Below are 19139 nucleotides of genomic sequence, written 5' to 3'. Positions count from 1 at the left end.
TGACTTTCCCTAATCCCCCTTTCAATCTCTCTATGTGAACGCTGAGCAATATGGTTCCCTTACTGATGCAACAAAAGTGTTATTTCTGTGTGCATGGTCCCCATCTTATGTTAACATTCAAGACGCTTTGTTGAGGTCACTTACCAGACCACTGACATTTCCCAAGTTCAGGTGTCTTCTGACAGGTGAACCTATGGCGCCTGTCTTCGTGGTGGTTGCTGTGATAGCTTTCCCAAGAAGCGATGGAATTCCCTCGAGGACATTGGTACAGCACAGGCTTGTCAAAGTCGTTGACGTATGACGTCACGACAGGGGTAAGCGAAAGCAGAAGCAATGTAATCTGAAAGCAGTAAAGTAACGTAAGTTGGGAGCCGTGAAACAAACAAAAAATGGAATTCGTAAAAACAAAATTCCCCACTTCCTGATAGCAATAACCTCATTCGAGACCAACTCGTGTTATTCCGGGACAATCCGAATAGCGACTCGTGCCTCTCTGGAAGGATTTCATATTGCGCATGAACATCAGAACTACTTTAAATAAGAACGATAACTCTATTCCTGTTTGATGCCAGTGTTGCTTAATATCACCAAAGTACTCGTACATTGTATTGCTGTTTTTGGTTTTTACTTATTTATTTTAAAGAACTGAACCTTTTTGATACAAGTAAATGCAGGAGAAAAACATATTTGTTAAAGACATATTCTAATGTAATTATAGTATGACCAGAAATTATTGAGAATTTTAGGAATATGTTTAATTGGATTTCTAGTATAAACAACCTTGACCAGCTATCAAGTGCTTGGTTTCATTCAAGAGAGACAACTCCGTTTATCCCTTTTCATTAGTTTGTGAAGAGTTATCCCCCTTTGTTTACTTGCTAGCAGAGGACATTTTCAGTGACCCTCAGTATGGATGATTTAGAGAAGAGGAAGTTGATTTTAGAATATTATAACAAGGACATCAGATCAGCTAAAGTGATTTCAAGTAGAACAGGCATCCCTTTGTTCACTGTTTATCGTGTTTTGAAAAATATTGCAAAACGGATATGGCATTGAGCACCAGGGAGGCGCAGGTAGGCCCAGAAAATTGACTGTCGGTGACAGGAGGCGGCTTGGTATTCTTGTTTCTAAAAAACAAACGAAGGAGTTTAGAAAACTTACGGCTGGATATGATTAATAGAGGAACTGTGGGTGTCTGTAAGGAGACAATTAGAACTGAACTGCACGCAATTGGTTGGCAGCAAAGGCGAGGAATTCCATCACCGATCATGAAACCTGAACAAAAGGTTGAACTGGTGCTTACAGCATAGAAATTTTAACTGGGACAATGTGATTTTCTCAGATGAAAGTTCTGTGTGTCTGTTTTCCTAATACACTGAAATTCTGGACCAAACACACTGAAAAACCTTTGTATCAGCGCCTAAAGTACAGTCTGAAATTTAACGTGTGGGGTGGCATATCTGTGTTAGGGGCAACGCCCCTGTGTGTTTTTGATGGGAATATGAACAGTGAGCGGTACACAGGTATTCTCGAGGGACATTTACTTCCATCTGCTCATGTGTTCTATGGAAATTTTTGGATTTTCCAGCAACGACCCAAAACATGGTTCAAAGCATTCACTGGCCTAGTTTCTAAAATCCAATAGAATATGTTTGGGGACTTATGAAGGAAAGAGTCGATAAGAAACATCTGACAAATATTGCTGAAATGAAAGAAGAGGTGGTCCGATATTGGGACAGCATGGACCACGACTTTCTAACATCAGTAGTATGCCCTGTCACCGTTAAACGCATGTACTTTTCTAACATCTACATGAGGCAACACAGTTCTGTTAGCTGCGTTCTTTGTGCTTTCAATATGACGATATATATTTTTCATGATTTTTTTAAACAAACACATAATGGCATAACTGATTTAAGTACTGGGGATTATTTTTATAAGTGTCGGCCCTGGAAAGCGAAATTTCAATATTCCCTATTCCCGGTGAAGCGAATTGCTATGAAAACATCGGATTCCGTACTTCGGATTAGCGCGCGGTTGAGAGCCTCTTAACTTAGATGAAGTTTCCTGTTACCTGGGTAAGCTGAGTGGAAGTTACATAACTGAATGGAAGTTGTTTTTTATAAATACAATAAATGAATAAGTCGGGGTTTTTCATATGTCTAACGAAGATCAAACAATTAAGATAATTAAACATTAAATATTTTAACTGAGATGAACTGAGATTGAAATGCCCTATGTAAAGAGCTCACTGTATTTTTCTGTATCAAAATGGCAAATGCACAGGTCAGAGTTACGTTTATTGACACACTGAGAGGGGGCCAGCACTTACCCAGAATGACATCCTTCAAGTGGTCTTGCAGGTAATATTATCATGAAAATAACACCATGAATTATTTTAATATTAAGTGTATATCCGATTTGATTAAAATTGTTTGACTTAAATTCGTTTGTTGTTTGGCTTATTTGACTATTTTATGTAATAACAGTTGCACCACACCCACCAACCCGTGCAATTCGAGATGGAAGTGGAGGCCTTCAAGTCCACGCTAATCCACCGTGCAAAGACGGAGACAACACCGATTCTAACCAACTACAGAGAGAGAGAGAAAAGAGAAAATATTTTTTTATGTGTCAAATGTTATATATAAACTGACTGACTGAGTATGGTTTTACGCCGCTTTTAGCAATATTCCAGCAACATCATGGCGGGGGACACCAGAAATGGGCTTCACACATTGTACCCATGTGGGAATTCGAACCAGTGTCTTCGGCGTGACGAGCCAACGCTTTAACCACTAGGCTACCCCACCGCCCCTGGTATATATAAAACACACATAGACTTTAAAACATTCAATAAAATATAACATCCGGCCATGTGGCCTATGAGACACAAGGCACTATATTATGTCTAAAACAGATAGTAGTAAATAAAATATCACAGCTTTGTAAGCAACAATGGAGTGTGGTATATTTATGTAATTACATGACTACAAACTGCGTTAGCGTATGGTTACGGAGAAGAAAGAGTGTTATTATTTGTGTGTAACATATTATACCTTAAGACACTTAATATACAATATAACATTTGGCCTATGAGACACAAGCCACTACATTCTACCTAAAACAGATAGTAGTGAATAGAATATCACAATTGTATAAGCAACAGTGAGGTGTGGTATATTTAATTACATGACTACAAAGTGCGTTTACGTCTATTAAACATTTTAGTAACTAATGCAGCTAAGGGTGTGTTTTTTTTAATTTAACATTACCCAGCATATATGCGGCCTGGTCAGAAGGTGGCAAGAGATAAATAAAAGGGTTAATATTTGAATACATTTTCCCACAAGTCATATCGTAAATCCGAATATAGTGGACAGCTGACAAAAAAGTGAACTTCGTCCTCAATCGTATTGCCATCACAACATTTTCAAATTTCAAAACTGGCAAGAAAAATTATCTATTTCAAGCAAATGTGACACTTACCTAATGTTTAAAAACAATATCCATACCGAATTCTATCTATCATGTTTAAATGTAAAAAAGTATAGAGTTAGTTTAACACGATTCCGATGCTCATCTCATGAACTTCTAATCGAGAAAGGTAGATATGTAAATATGGATAGAGAACACAGAACTTGTAAATTATGTAATACAAATGCAATTGAAGACGAATATCATTTTCTTCTTGTATGCCCTAACTACTGTAGTCTTCGAAGCAAATATATAAGATAAAAATATTAGGTCCATCCAAACAGGCTTACGTTTTCACTACTGCTGAACAGTTCAAATCCTACAGAAATTGAAAACCTGTCCATGTATATTTTCTACTCATTTGTACATAGAAAGCGTATTGATCCTTGAACGTGTATAAAGCAGTGTATATAGTGTACTATAGGCCTGAGGCCGTTTCAGTACCAGAATAAATATTAAAAGGATTATCGACGTACCTAGTCGAAATTGCAGTGGTGAACACATTTTAAATCATCCATGTTTTTGGTGAAAAGTGAACTTTTTCACGTTTAGTTTGATAAGTATGTGTCATCGTGAGCTTATATCAATTAACTATGATAGCAAGACAATTAATATTTCTTATAAATGGGTCTGTTTCGAAGTTTACCATCACTATCATCATGGCGAATGCACAACTCAAGTACAATCTTAACACTTGTAGAGGTGGCAAATGTCTCTCTGTTGGAATTCATATGCATCGTATTAGTAAGCGAAAAGCAAATGATGTTGATTATTGGAGCCCACCCGAATATTTTCGAACTGATTCAATTCCTGATGAAGGAACATACGACAACAGAAATGCATTTGGTTCGATACACCGCTGGACAACGCCTCCCTTTTAAAAAGAAGATGTATCAAGATCTTCATCGATTATGCTGAAAGGGCATGTCTTTCATATGTGAAGATGCGTCACAACAATAAATGTGTTATTGTTTGTCAGAAAAAAGGCACAATCATGTTACATTTAATAAAATATCTAAATGAACTAGTTGTTTTGTTGTCGACATCGCCTGTTCATGCATGGAAAGGACTTGCCCATTGTTTATGTTAATTGAAAAGGCGACAGCATTCACGGGAAGGCGAAAACGAAATTCGCTCAATGTTTATACATGCTTTAAAAAAGTCGCCTTAACGAGAATGAACCGTTTTAAATAGGTCACCTGTCCAAAGAAAAACAAAATGGTCATCTCTTTCTGCTAATACCTTCCTATACAACACCCATTCTGTAAATCATTTCTATGGAACAATTCCCTTTCTCTTGGCAAGATGTTACTTCCACTTTCCTATTTCACTCTGCACTTAGCTGAAATACATCTTTTGAATGGTGTAGCGACTATTGGAAATTGTAATCAATCAGTAATCTTTAAATTTTTAAGGTCTAATGCAAATATGGAATATTTGTTCTAGTTTTATACTTTTATGGACACGATGCATTACGTTGCAAACACAATGAAATGACCACTAAATGCTTCATTTACTATACGATTTTGGACCCGTGAAGATCCGGGTTAGAATTCACCGTCAGCAACCCGTGCTTGTCGTAAAAGGCGACTAAAGTATTCGGGTGGTAAGACTCACTGACTTGGCTGACACGTCACCGTATCCCAGTTGTATACATCGATGCTCATGCGTTTGTTCACTGGATTGCCTGCTGCAATTCAATTATGACCAGACCGACGCCATATAGCTGGAACATTGTTGAGTGCGGCACAGCCAAACCAAACTATACGATTTCATCAATGGATATGAAAAAAAAAGAGCTCATAATTACTAAAAAAAAAAGTTTCCTTATGGGTCATTTATACGCATTTTGCGATGTAGACACAGGAGCTTTAAAGAACTATACATAACTGAAACTGTATTCCATACAAATGAAACATCGTGCCTTGCTATACTTACAGTGAGTTTCATTGTGTGCACGCAGTGCGTGTTGGGCGCCTCGGACTGCGACAGGGTGTCCCACCAGGAGGTATGTATAGGTACGTTGTGCATGTTATGATTGATCTTAACTAAATCCGCCCACTAATCATTATGCAACTCTGCAGTGATTGGGGGAAAACATATCTAACTTTTAAATACATCCTGGTTGCAATACAGAGAAAGTGTGAAAAAAAAAAATAACGACAACCTTGCGTAACTCTATCACTTGAACATTTGTTTCACATTCGCTCTCACAAATACGATCAGGAAGAATATTTTAGATTTATTGCTGACATTATTTTGTTGTTGTTGTTTACATTGGCATATATTAACGAATTAAATTCGTATGGTATTTGAATCCCTAGACAACTGTTTAGACGATTGCATCAAAATTAATATGACTGGCGCTGACAAATGCCAAAGTATTTTGTGTCATATGATATTTAGTTTTGCTACTGACTAACATAATCTCTGTATATAAGAAAGTTTCACTCACTAACTTTCTCACTGTACATAAGAGAATATTTACTGAAAGCAGTTATTGATTCCGTATTGAGTATTGGTTTGATTTGGTTGGTATAATGTTTAATGCCGAACTCAGCAATATTCCAGCTAGATGGTGACAGTCTGTAAATAATCGAATCTGGACCAGACAATCAAGTGATCAACAACATATGCATCGATCTGCCCAATCGGGATACGAAGACAACGAGCCTGACCACTTCATCCAGTTAGTCGCCTTTTACGACAAGCATGGGTTGATGAAGACCAATTCTACCCCGAATCTTCACGGAAGGTATTGGTCCACCAACACTGTTGTACATGGTCTGTAAGCACCATTCTTTGTTTGTGTGTTTTTTTCCAAAGTAGAAAACAATAACACATAAATTGTTTCATGTTTTTCTCCCTGTATAAATGATTTGTTTTACAAACGAGATATTGCACCCTCTGTTTCCAATACAATCTATCACAACCCAAAAATGTATATACCTTTCAAAAGGAACGTTAGAAAAGAATACTGTGAAAAAGGGACAGAAAATATTCATGACACCTTGTAAACATTGTAATGTACCAGTTAGTAATTTCTTTGCTTTAGATGCGTCATTCCTACTTCCTAGAATATGTGATCTGTAGACCTTCACCTTGAAAATCTCGTTTGGTTGTATGAAAGTTTCCTTCCCTTCTGAATGCTGCTATCTTAGGTTCCATGAAATATCTTTCTTACGTTTCCACTTAACATTATGTAGTTAAATGGGGCTTGTAATTATTCACTGTACTTGAAACCAATATCATCTACAAATACAAATGAGATGACATAGGTCTGTTATAAGGTTAAAAATGCATCTGTTATACAAGAAATGTATCACAAACCCATTATTGAGAATCGCGGTTATTTCGTGAGAGAAGTGATGCTATAACTGCTTGGAAATACATCATGGGATATAAAACACAATAACTGTCAGTAACAGATAGCTTGTCCTACCCTGTCTAGTCCGAGTCACCTTGTAATGAAGACAGGGATAGAATAAACCTATGTGAGCATAAAACTTGGTGTTGACTTATTCCTGGTATGCAAGAGTGACAGCACCTGAATGAAATGTGGTTATTGAGGAGTTACAGTCACCTGACCTCTCACTCCTAGACTTAACATTGCCCATGGACCAAGCGAGTGTGTAACTTGAGCTTACATCACTCCAGTACTATGTGGAACGGCCCGACTTAATAAGTAACTGGTAGTAGGGTTTACTAACGCCCAAACCCCATTTGGGACATGGTGGAGTTTGCGGGTTTTCCTTGAACAAAATGTTTGAGACGATGCCCATCATATTTTGCTGATGGTAGTTCCTACCGTTTCTTTCACTCGCGTTGACGTTTGACGTTTTAGGTTCCCTTTTCGCAGCCAGGATATGTTATCTGTAGTTTTCCCTCGAGCTATTTGGACTTGTAATACCTCGTACAGACGATTCTGATGCATCTACGTCATATGACAGTCCAGTCTTTCGTCCCATCACTTCTAACAGTTTTACTAATCCGGCCCGCCTTGGCATAACAGTACCACAGTTTCAGTCCTCTACCCCCCCGGTCCCCCTACATCTGCTCCCCGGGACCCCCCTTCATCTGCTCCCCAGGACCCCCCTTCATCTGTTTCTCAGAAGGATTTAGACTTATCATTTTCTTCTTTAGATTAGTCATCAGCTGTCAATAATTCCAATTCTGATCCCTGTCTTCAATATGGGCGATTTCACTTTAATGCCAGAACATTTCACAGGAAAGATAGTTCTCATACTGCTGAATGGCTTGATCGTTTCCTTCACTTTACTAACTAAATGGACTGATACACAGAAAAATCAAGTTTTTTTCCGCTCTTTTTTGAAACATTCAGCATCTCTGTGGTATGGAGGTTTGTTACAGTCAGTAGAGAACGATTTCTTTCTGTTTGACGAAGTGGAAAAATTGTTCAAGGACAAATACGTCCACCCGACTGATCGGTGGGCCCTGTTAGAAACCTTTCTGACTCGGAAATTATCCCCAAAGGAAACTATAGAAACTTACTTGGCGGAATTGACCGAGACAGCAAGTCTGTTAGCTAAGACTGACATTTACCTAATGGACGCGGTTGTTGGGGGCCTGGATGCTTAACGAGGCAGTCTCATTTGCGCGACTGGCTAGATTGGTCATCCCTCAGTCTGAAGACAGTACAGACGTCATGCGTGCAATCGATACTCCGAGAGGACAGATTGCTGAACTTTCAGCACAACATGCTCCGGTATCGTCAGAGATCAATACTTATGAGTCCCGAGAGAATCAACGTCCCCAGTTCCCCAGGTATGCAACTCGACCGTGGCAGCCCACCCATCAATGGACGGATAAGAATCATGGACACAACATGACCCGTGGAAGGCAATGTTACAGATGCGGTGGTGGTATGAGTTTTCTCATTCTGATAGGTGTCGCAATGTTCAGTGCCATATATATTTTTGTCAAAAGATTGGACATTTTCAAAGAGTATGCAGGGCTTGGTATTAGTCAGGTGCCCCAACTGGCAGAAAAGCAATTAGTCAAGACTACGCAGGAAGTTTCCCCACTGTGCCGAACAAACTTTTGACCATACTTATTTGAAGTCACAAATTTGTAATTCTCCTTGTTATAAGCAGCCTAAATCTCAAGTTTGGCAGACTACGTCTAAAGGTGACAATAGGTTTAGAATTCATGTTGTATTGGGAGAAAAGTTACTTTTATCAAGCGTGGATTCGGGCGCTGGTTCTAGTGTTTTAAGCCTGGACATGTTCAATGATTCAGGCCTATGGAACGAAATCCCTATTCAAAAGTCAGATGTGCCATCTATTCAAGGGATAGGTCAAAACATAATGCCAGTACAAGGACAAGTTGTACTTCACTTCACAGTAGGTGATTTTCAAACAGAACAATGTTTTCAAATTGTTGCAAATTTTGAGTCTGCTATGATTTTAGGCTTAGATTTCTTGATACATTAAGAGGCTGTCGTGAATTTTCAATCTTATACTTTGGCTAACCAAAATGGTTCAACAGTTGTTCCAATGAGGGCAAATGGTACCATGGTACCACCTGTCGCTTGTAAACAATCAGTCCCCACAGTCACAGTTCAATATCGTTGTATATTGCTATATGTCAAATTACCAACTACAGGATGAGTTACTTCCCTTTGCCTACGGCACCGATGGAGTATTCCACTTGTGTGAGTTAATAGCTGTCTATCATGAGTCGCAATTAAAAACACGTGTGTTTAATCGGCCTGTTTGTCTTTCATGAAGAACCCAAAACATTACAAATATCAACCGGGAAAACATGTGCATGCCATAGATGCTCTGTCATGCTTTCCGTGCGCAGCAAATTCAGATAATGATCACCCCTACTCAGATAACTACAAGATATCGATTCCAATTGCAACAAATATATCATCAGATTTGTATGATGATAGCTCACTTGATGTATGATGTAAGCTCTGTCCCCACAGGAGATTACTCCAAAACACACAGGCAATATAACAATTCCAATCAATTGCAAACGACGGCGTTATGACAAGCGAACAGGACTAAACGTTCCTGGCCATGCTAGACGTCTTAGACGGTTTGTCAACCACACACACAGGCCAACTAACCCATTTCCAGTTGTCATTCAGTCCCCTCACATTCATAAACTACTCAAATCTAATAAAGATACAGATATGATAAGCCCCACTGCTCAACCCCTAAACACGAACAGGCATAACATGCCACCTTGGATTTACAGGACTACTTTGTATAGCACATGGAATTCGAGTGCTTAGAATACTCAGTAGAAACAAATACTACAGGATTCATTAGGAGACCTGCACTGCACATGAGTTTACAGATGAACGTAAATACAAATTCCCTGAACGAGATCTATGAGTACATGATACTGAAGTCGTTTAATAAAAAACGAAAATGTCTGCTTAGAATTTTCAACAAAATATTTGAAATATTGTTTCAGACGATGTTTTTTATTTGTTTCCTTTTTACTTATAACACTGCAGATATGATATTGGGGACTGATCACCCAAATATTGATTCTGGCATGTGTTTTATTTCAGGGCTTTAACTATATATATGATGCTATACGCATGGTGCTAGCCCATGCTATAGATCATTCTTTACGATGTTACATGATTCAGTTGTTACAAGAAAACAGAAGCGTGCATACATGTTGATATGTGTATTTCTTATTGTCAAATGTCTTGTTGTGCATATTCAGAATACATCGACTATATACAGTCACGTACTGGTTGATATTGATGCTTACAGTCAAATACACGGATTATACCCTGCGAAGGTTTGGGTCACGTTGCATACTACTACTTGATGAATACATTTCCGGGTTACTGACCACAAATGTGTAGGTCAGGTTGCATATATTCCTCTTACTACTACGGGAAGGTTACAGGTCGCGCTGTCCATATGAGACGTTGTACATATTCGCGGACTATTACAAAGCGTTTCGAGAAAAAGAAATGAACTACGATCTACTGAGATCTGACGATATCGCATCACATGGGCATAAGATATGCTTACAAATACCGTGATGTTCAATGAAATACGAAGATGAACAATGAATTACGGTTACACGACTCGAAAGGAAGTCAAGAGAATTCAGTGTTCAATGATTATACTGTACGGATACAAATATACGTTCCATGATGAGAAATGTTTTGGTTAAACATGTTGATGCAGTATTTACTACTACTATTGATGTCTGTTGCTTATTCGCACAGTTACTTGTGTGAGATTACCATTACCTACTTGTGACAATTGGTAGCATAATTTTCAGATGCAGTCAGTTTCTATTTACAAGAAAAGACTTGAGATAAATTAATTCTCATCATTGCTCGGTTTCAGAATGCATGGAAACCTTTCGTACAAAATGTTGATGAGATATATTTTACTTAATTTCAAGTATTATGTTCATAATTCCATTCTTTGAATTTTAGCATTCATTAGTCTCCTTCGACCAGTATGCCGCTTGCTAGCATTCAAAATTATAATTATTCTGTGTATACATTTTCGACATTTTTCAAAGCAAATGGGTGCATGTATTCCAGTACAAAATGACAGATTTGTAAACATAAAATGCGCGATAGGGCAAATTACCAAAACCTTTGGTACGTCCTCATTACAATTATTATTCAATCGATGTGCTAGATGGATGCATAAAGCAGGCGGAACAAACGTTCCCCCGTACGGAACAGTGGTAGCTCATGACACTGGAATATTAATTCCGCACATTGAAGTTTTTCATAAGGTTTCTCGTACAAAACGAGGAATTCTTTCATGTATTGGATCAATTAGTACTGGAGTCAAATATGTAGAACGACTGGCGCATTATGGGAAACAATTATCTTTGTATGTAACTGATATTTTCCTTGTTTTCCAAGTTCAAGTTCGTCAAATGTCGGCTGTTTTGAATTTACCTGATTATTTGGATGTTTCAGAAGCGAAATATCATTATATTGAATTTTCTACTTTAAACAAAAAAATTAAGACGCACCGGGAATTAAATCCTTGTGATGTTATATTTACATTTAATAGCCTTCGATCGATGGCTTTCGAAATCGAACCAGGCCTTATTCTTTTCAGTGGTATAGAAACCAAAACTTTCACAACTTATCTTCGAAACTTATGCTTTTAAAATTCAACATTTATGACTTGATAATAATGTGACAAGAAATTTGATTTACACGTCATTTCCCAGCGTACGAAAGAGCGTATGATAATTTATAATTGATGGGAGCTGGAAACATTCCCTTCCACCAACCCTGTTTGTAGTGAGATTATGGTCTCACAATGCTATCTTTTTCCCTGAGACTTGACATTATCAGTTAGAAATCCTCTAACCAATTTTCATATTCAAAGTTAATGTTATTCTTACTACTTACATTTTGATTTTTCCTCTCGGCAAATTCCCACACATCACAGCCTACATAATGTCTGTGAAGATTAATATCAGTGGGTTAAAAGCTTTTCTTCATACTAGACGAAGTAATTTATAGTCCTCCAACATTGTGGAGCACCTTTCTCATTACCTCTGACATAATCCATATCGCAGTCAGCACCCTGTCCATTAAAGTAAAGCTACTTTAACCTCTCAGTCTTTGCCATCTGGCATGTTTAGACAAAGGCCACAATTTCTTTGTCCATGTTGATATTTCTCTACGTCATATTTCCTACTGTGACCAAGTGCAACAATTAATTAGCACTGGTCAGTAGGGTACATTGAGATTTGAGACAACAACATACAGTGGTGTAAGATTTCATAGGTGATGGTATCCGATAAATACTCCATGTTCGTAAGTTACATTAATATTTCGTGTTCTGTTTTCATATGAAATGCGTACGTAAGCCCCTACACTTTCAAAGTAAAATATAAATTATCACATTTTAAACGTAGTATTTTTGTTATTTTAACTGTTGGCTAAATTTTCCTACAATCGCCAGCGGCTGAAGGGATGGTGTAAATCCAGCTAGGATCAATGCAGGTAGCAAAAGTACTGTAAGTCCCCATGGTCCTTAGTATGGTGATCTACCTTCAGTTGTTGGCGATCTCTAGCCCATTTTTACATTGTATTGTCCAAAAATAGTTTTGTACTTTTAAAGATATATGTTAGCTAGTGTTAACTCATTTTGTGATACTCTAGTGGTTATACTGTGAGGGTTTTAACTATTATCTGTATGTATTATAAATTTAGAACTAGTTTTAGTCACGATATGGCTGAAATATTGCCGATGTGACTTTAAAATTTAACTCACTCACTCACTCACTCACTCACTCACTCATATGAAATGCCATTATGTTTTTATCTCTAATATCACGAACGAGTCAGCAGAGGAATATTCAGTCATATATTAATACTCATTCTTGCAACAACATTGTAATAGATACACATTGTGTTAGGGATACTAATTGTATTCGGACTATGTATCTCACATATTATGGATAGCCGGCAGTTACTAACATTACATTATTCTCCAGTTTCGTGTCTTCCATATTACTTGCTAGGACTGAGTTTCATCCATGTTTCAATGCTTTCCTCAATCCCTCACACGTTTATCTATGATGCCGTTGTCGTATTTTACACCACAAAGCTTCACTGAATGTTGTACCTTAATTGTTTATGTTAATGTCGACGATTATAGATTACGTCCATGCTTTCTATGACTTAGAGATCCGTGAAGATCCGGGGTAGAATAGGTCTTCAGCAACCCATGCTTGCCACAAAAGGCGACTATGCTTGTCGTAAGAGGTGGCTAACGGGATCGGGTGGTCAGGCTCGCTGTCTTGGTTGACACATGTCATCGGTTCCCAATTGCGCAGATCGATGCTCATGCTGTTGATCACTGGATTGTCTGGTCCAAACTCGATTATTTACAGACCGCCGCCATATAGGTGGAATATTGCTGAGTGCGGCGTAAAACTAAAGTTACTTACTCACTCACTCTATGACTTAGATCTTGTATCTCTTTATGTCATTCCCATGTTATGAATATGACAAGTATGAATTAGATAATGTCCTAGCATTTGTACGTCAGTATCGTACTCTGTCTTAAAAAGCTTTGACCGGTGGCATGTTTGCCAGTTTCGCGTTTTGCACAAAACTTCTTTCAAATTGATCAACATATTCCATTCGAGTTACGTGCTCTTGTATTGCTTCTCGTGTAGATTTCGTTGTATTTCTCTAAATCGCCTCCATGTTCTCATATTTACTTATTCCGCGCTGTAGGCAGCTCTTCTCCACAGGAGGAGGATGTTATAGGGTTAAAAATGTATATGTTATACAAGAAATGTATTACAAACCCATTATTGAGAATTGCAGTTATTTCGTGATAGAAGTGATGCTGACACTGCTTGGAAATAGATCAAGGAAGAGACCATGAGACCATGGAATGATGTAACTTTAAACGAATCAGAAATATTTATCTGGACATATGACAAGGGCGGAAAACACTGTCGGGTCGAACCGTAATTCGAAGATTTTCGGTGTGACCAAGAGACACAACTCGACTTTTTGTTTTAATAGCATGAGGAAGTACCGTTATATTATTGTGCATGTTTGAACTTGTTCGCCGGGAAACGTGTGCATAGCTGATTGCTATTTCCGACTCAAATACACACGGTAATCTTAATCTTAATTAATTTATATAGCAAAAACTGTAATTAAAATTACACAATGCTAGTATAAATTTCGTTGGGTTAAATAATAGTATTCTGTATTATATTTATATAGCGCGAAAATAAAACCTGCGCGAAATATAATACGTTTAGAGTATGTACTTTGGGTTTTATAAAAGAACAATGTTTTCAATGGCTCACATTATTCACGGCACAGCTTTATCCACTCCACCATACAACACATTACATGGAAAATGGAACAACAAATGAATTCGTTTGACAACAATATTATGTATTGGAAATTAGCCAAAAGCATTCCTTAATTTTCTTCTAATTGTATGTTCTCCACAGAGACTATACAAATTGTATCTCACACAAAAACATGTACTATTGTATGGAATACTGTTAGGGGCGATCTCGACCTCTGGAAACAAGCTAAAAATGCCAAAAGTGCGAGAATGACAGATAGCGAGAACGCGAGATTAGGCCAAAATCTTGCGGTCGCGCGATCTCGCATTCTCGTGTTTTTAGTACATAGAAATTTTTGTTTAAATGTCGACAACGCGAGAATGCGACATGTGTACATGCTGTCAAATCTCGCTAGATCAACATGTCAACGAAGGCCACAAAAACACGAAGTCGCAAGAAAGCGAGAAGGCGACATTTCAATTTCTCACATTGTTACAGCTGTTCAAAACAAACAGATCGTGAGAATCTGTGCAGGGTTAAATGTCGCATATAATGTGTTTAATAGTCATGTAACAAAGCCCAGCTTTATGATGGAAGAAAGAACAACGTCGGGCAGATCGGACATTGTTTTCAATTACAGCTTGTGAGTGAAGCCAAATGGGCTATCTTTTCGTTCTGAAGGGTGATAACTCGCCGTTTGAAATGTTTTAAGCGACGGCCAAACTTCTCACTTCCGGTTTGGTTCCGACTCAGTGTGTGCTGCGACAGCTTACTACATGTAAAGACGTTGTTGTTCTGCTGCTCCATCACTGAAAAACGAATGTCAAATACTAATACTCAACTGTGAGTATAATGATGGCTTATTGACTGTACTCGTGAATTACATTTGCTAGCACATGGGCGCCATGTCGTAAAAGTACGCACGCGCTTTGAGGGAGCTGTTATTTACTTCCGCCTCATGGACCATTGATTTAGCTATCAAGTTACCTTATCTTTGTCGCAATACATTACAACGAGGAAAAAAACTTTAACTGACACGTTTTTGCGGTCAAATTACACCTTTTTAATCTACACACAGGAACGTAGCGTCTACTATTTCTCACATGAAACCACATAGGATCTCCTACGTAGGACTTAGTATATCCTACGAAGGAGATAATCAGACTAAAAAAAATTCATAGTTGCCCTACTACGCTTCCGTACAATCCTGCTTGTATTTGTTGTTTTTTTCAGCTGCGAGTGTTTTGCCACTCAAGACCCTTACGACACTATCAACTGAATATTACTTGATTGTCTTCACCGTTATTCTGCATATCCCGGATTGGAATAGATTTTCAGCATTCCATGTTTGTCAACTAGAGGGACCTTGTGATACGGATCTCTTCTCTTATACGTTAATTCCTGTCAGTGTAGCCATATTGCATAGATCAATGTCAAAGATGTGAATTGATGATTTGTAGATGGTTGTCTTATGGCAACAATGGCGATGCGGTTTGAAATGACCAATATAAACCATAACAATTAAACTGGTTTCATGATGAAATCCTTCAGTTCATCCCCATGAAACATAAAAGCACAGCTTACAGTTAAGAGTATTATATGTCAAAGAAATACTGTGACCTACGTTTTGAGTAGACGTCTTTTATGGCTGCTTCATTTTTCTATGTCGACGACATATTTTAGGTCCCTCCTGGTTGATCATCTTAAAAACAAAACAGAGTAAAGATAATATTCAATGTCATTTGTGTGGGATTATAACTCAGGTGGTGAGATGTTTGAATTGTACAGGTTTACAGGTGAAAATTTATACCGAGGATTTTCCTGAAAGCTGACTTATTTTGGAGGTTCTTGTCAAAGAGTCTCACAGCAAAGCGTTAGAAAACAACGGAACACTCTTGCTGAGGAATATTACTTTTCATTAAACGAAGGAAAGGTTGTGGTTACCGTTAACTCAACAACACCCTCAACACGAACCTGAAGCAGTCGTATAATCACTTCCAAACGCGCCTACAATTTATTGCCAGGGCTTATTGTGGGATTTTGTTTTCAACAACACTCGGTAACAATATACCCGGCAATATGATGGAGGTCTGTAAATAAACCACTGGATCAGACAATCCAGTGCTTGACATCTTGGGTATTGTACTGAGATACGACGACAACCATCAGCCAAGTCAGCGAACCTGACCACCCGATCCAAGATGGCGAATTATGTGAATTATTTAGGTCAACACTTCCGGTAGCTGCGGTATCTGTGCTGCTCACTATAAGCTGAACTACTGATTACTCTCCATGCAATTTTTCGCTGATCCGCGGATTTCCGCCGATCTTATTTCAAACTGATCAATCCTGGGAAACGCCTAAGATCTGGGTTCCGTTCCCTACAGGGGTACAATGTGTGAAGGCCAATTCTGGCCCTCGCCGTGATTGCTGAAATCTTGCTAATAACGCGGTGTAAGACCACACTCACTCACTTGGATCATGAGATTCCGATTCTGAACATGTCTCACTAACAACCCTATCATAATATACAGGAATCGGTTCCTGAAACAACATTATTCACATATACCATTCGATTAAGCATTTGTTATGTACTGATTGGGTTGGAATCATTGAGAGGGTACAGATGCAAAACGGATATAAATTCAAACTCTACCAGTCCCGTTTTCAACTCGATGGATTGCTTGGTCGGCTGGTTTGTTGTTTAACCCGCACTCAGCTATATGCTAACTCTATGGCGACGACAGTGATCAACAGCATGAACATCGATCTACGCAACTGGGATACGATGACACCTGTCCACCAAGTCAGCGAGCCTGACCACCTGATCCTGTTAGTCGCCTCTTACGGCAAGCGTGGGTTACTGAAAACCAATTCTAACCCGGATCTTCACGGGTCTGTGCGCAAGTGCATGAATATGTTGTAGACAGTTAAGAGTCCTGGCCCCGATTTCTTGAAACAAACATAAGTTTTTGCTCAAATTTCAAACTCAGTTTGAAACAGCTGATTTTATAACTCAACTGCATTTTTAAAATTAAAAAGCCCAAACAATTCAAGTAATCTATCCACCAAACTCAAATTGTCTACTATGTATGAGTTTAATATCGGTTTCAGTTCACTCTGGGAAATGCATTTTCCTGCATGTTCTCAAATTTGAGTAAAAACTCAGACTTAATTTTGTTGCGAGAAATCGGGGCCTGGTCACTCCTTGACTGAGCGACCCTCGACGGACTAGGTTAGTCCGATCTTACCTTCCCCCTGACAACATGTCATCTCTCCTTTAAGTCAGTTCATTATGCCAGACAGGTAAATGCTGTTTTAACGAATCTAAGTTCAAGGCTGACTTCCAGGATGAGTTTGGAGACGTCAATACAGAGCGCTTAATACACGTCACAGTCAATATCGTCGGGACAACATCAGTGCCCCAGCTAACAATTTCACGTTGTCCCAATGCTATGCATTCGTTGTTACAACGTTAATCTGTGGACTCCCATTTACGTTGTCACGAGTGTAGGGTGACACCCAACAACCTCACTTGACTTCCGCAACATACACGTTACAACCAACAACCTCCCTTGACTTCCGTAACATACAGGTTACACCAAACAACCTCCCTGGACTTCCGTAACATACAGGTTACACCAAACAACCTCCCTTGACTTCGGTAACATACAGGTTACACCCAACAACCACCCTTGACTTCCGTAACAAACAGGTTACACCCAGCAACCTCCCTTGACTTCAGTAACATGCAGGTTACACCCAACATCCTCCCTTGACTTCCGTAACATGCAGGTTACACCCAACAACCCCCCTAGACTTCCGTAACATGCAGGTTACATCCAACAACCTCCCTTGACTTCTGTAACATGCAGGTTACACCCAACAACCTCCCTTGACTTCCGTAACATGCAGGTTACATCCAACAACCTCCCTTGACTTCTGTAACATGCAGGTTACACCCAACAACCTCCCTGGACTTCCGTAACATACAGGTTACACCCAACAACCTCTCTTGACTTCCGTAACATGAAAGTCACATCGACACAACCTCACTATAAATATGTAACAGTTAGAGAACACCCACACAACATCAGGGCAACTACCTCATGTTGGACGGAATTACACAAATGAAGTGGTTCAGTGACATGACTGGTTTTGGCAGGGCTGCCAGTTTGCACGAAGGTAGGTACCCTGTACTTACAGACATGGCACCGTCACCAGGTGGCCACTGTTACAGCAGATATGAGTGTCACGTACGTGTACCCTTCAGTGATATGTCTTAACTCTGATTCAGCTACATCACTGTGTAAAACTGACGTCACTTGATAAAAGGGACCAAGCTAGACGCGCTGCACCACAATGGGGTAGGTCGATATTGTGTCATATGCTCATCCACAGAGACATAATTTTACACGTACTGCACTAACGACTGACTGATTGACTGAGTTTGGTTTTACGCCGCTTTTAGCAATATTCCAGCAACGTCACGACGGGGGACACGAGAAATGGGCTTCACACATTGTACCCATGCGGGGATTCGAACCCGGGTCTTCGGCGTGACGAGCCAACGCTTTAACCATTAGGCTACCGCCCCACTGCACTAACGAACCCATATGGATAGATAAGAGGCAACTAAATGTATCTGGAGATCAGACTGGCTGACTTTGTTGACGGATGTCTTCCTATCCCAGTAGCGTTCATGAATGCTCTATCGCTAAATTACATTGTCCAGACTCGATAATTAACAGACAGGTGGGGTATTGGTTAGGACAAAGTCAGGATACAAACCAACAAACCTCACTAATGAGTGTTGAGGTAGTGAGGCATGAGCGCCATCTGACGAGCCTAGG

General features: G+C 39.1%; 1 protein-coding gene and 1 long non-coding RNA gene across 3 annotated transcripts in view; one reads left to right on the top strand and one right to left on the bottom strand.

Annotated features, from left to right (window-relative positions):
• Nucleotides 1-5518, bottom strand: part of LOC124261690 (hemagglutinin/amebocyte aggregation factor-like) — a 25715-nt gene extending 20197 nt beyond the window's left edge. The window contains exons 1-2 of one of the 2 annotated variants that reach the window (XM_046696041.1): nt 5416-5518; nt 145-340 (exon numbers count right to left, since the gene is read on the bottom strand). In XM_046696041.1, coding sequence (XP_046551997.1) covers nt 145-340; nt 5416-5508 — 289 coding nt within the window. In that variant the 5' untranslated portion in view covers nt 5509-5518. The remainder of the gene's footprint in view (nt 1-144; nt 341-5415) is intronic. The other variant, XM_046696040.1, reaches the window with a different exon arrangement.
• On the top strand, nt 220-19139 carry LOC124261704. The gene is made up of 3 exons (XR_006894404.1): nt 220-335; nt 8081-8083; nt 19105-19139. It is a non-coding gene; the product is annotated as an uncharacterized LOC124261704 (long non-coding RNA).

The sequence above is a fragment of the Haliotis rubra genome, unplaced genomic scaffold (assembly GCF_003918875.1).
Source record: "Haliotis rubra isolate DU_JTF1 unplaced genomic scaffold, ASM391887v1 Scf804, whole genome shotgun sequence".
Classification (NCBI taxonomy): domain Eukaryota; kingdom Metazoa; phylum Mollusca; class Gastropoda; order Lepetellida; family Haliotidae; genus Haliotis; species Haliotis rubra.
Note: the sequence above shows the minus strand (reverse complement) of the source record. Positions and strands in the feature narration are given on the sequence as shown.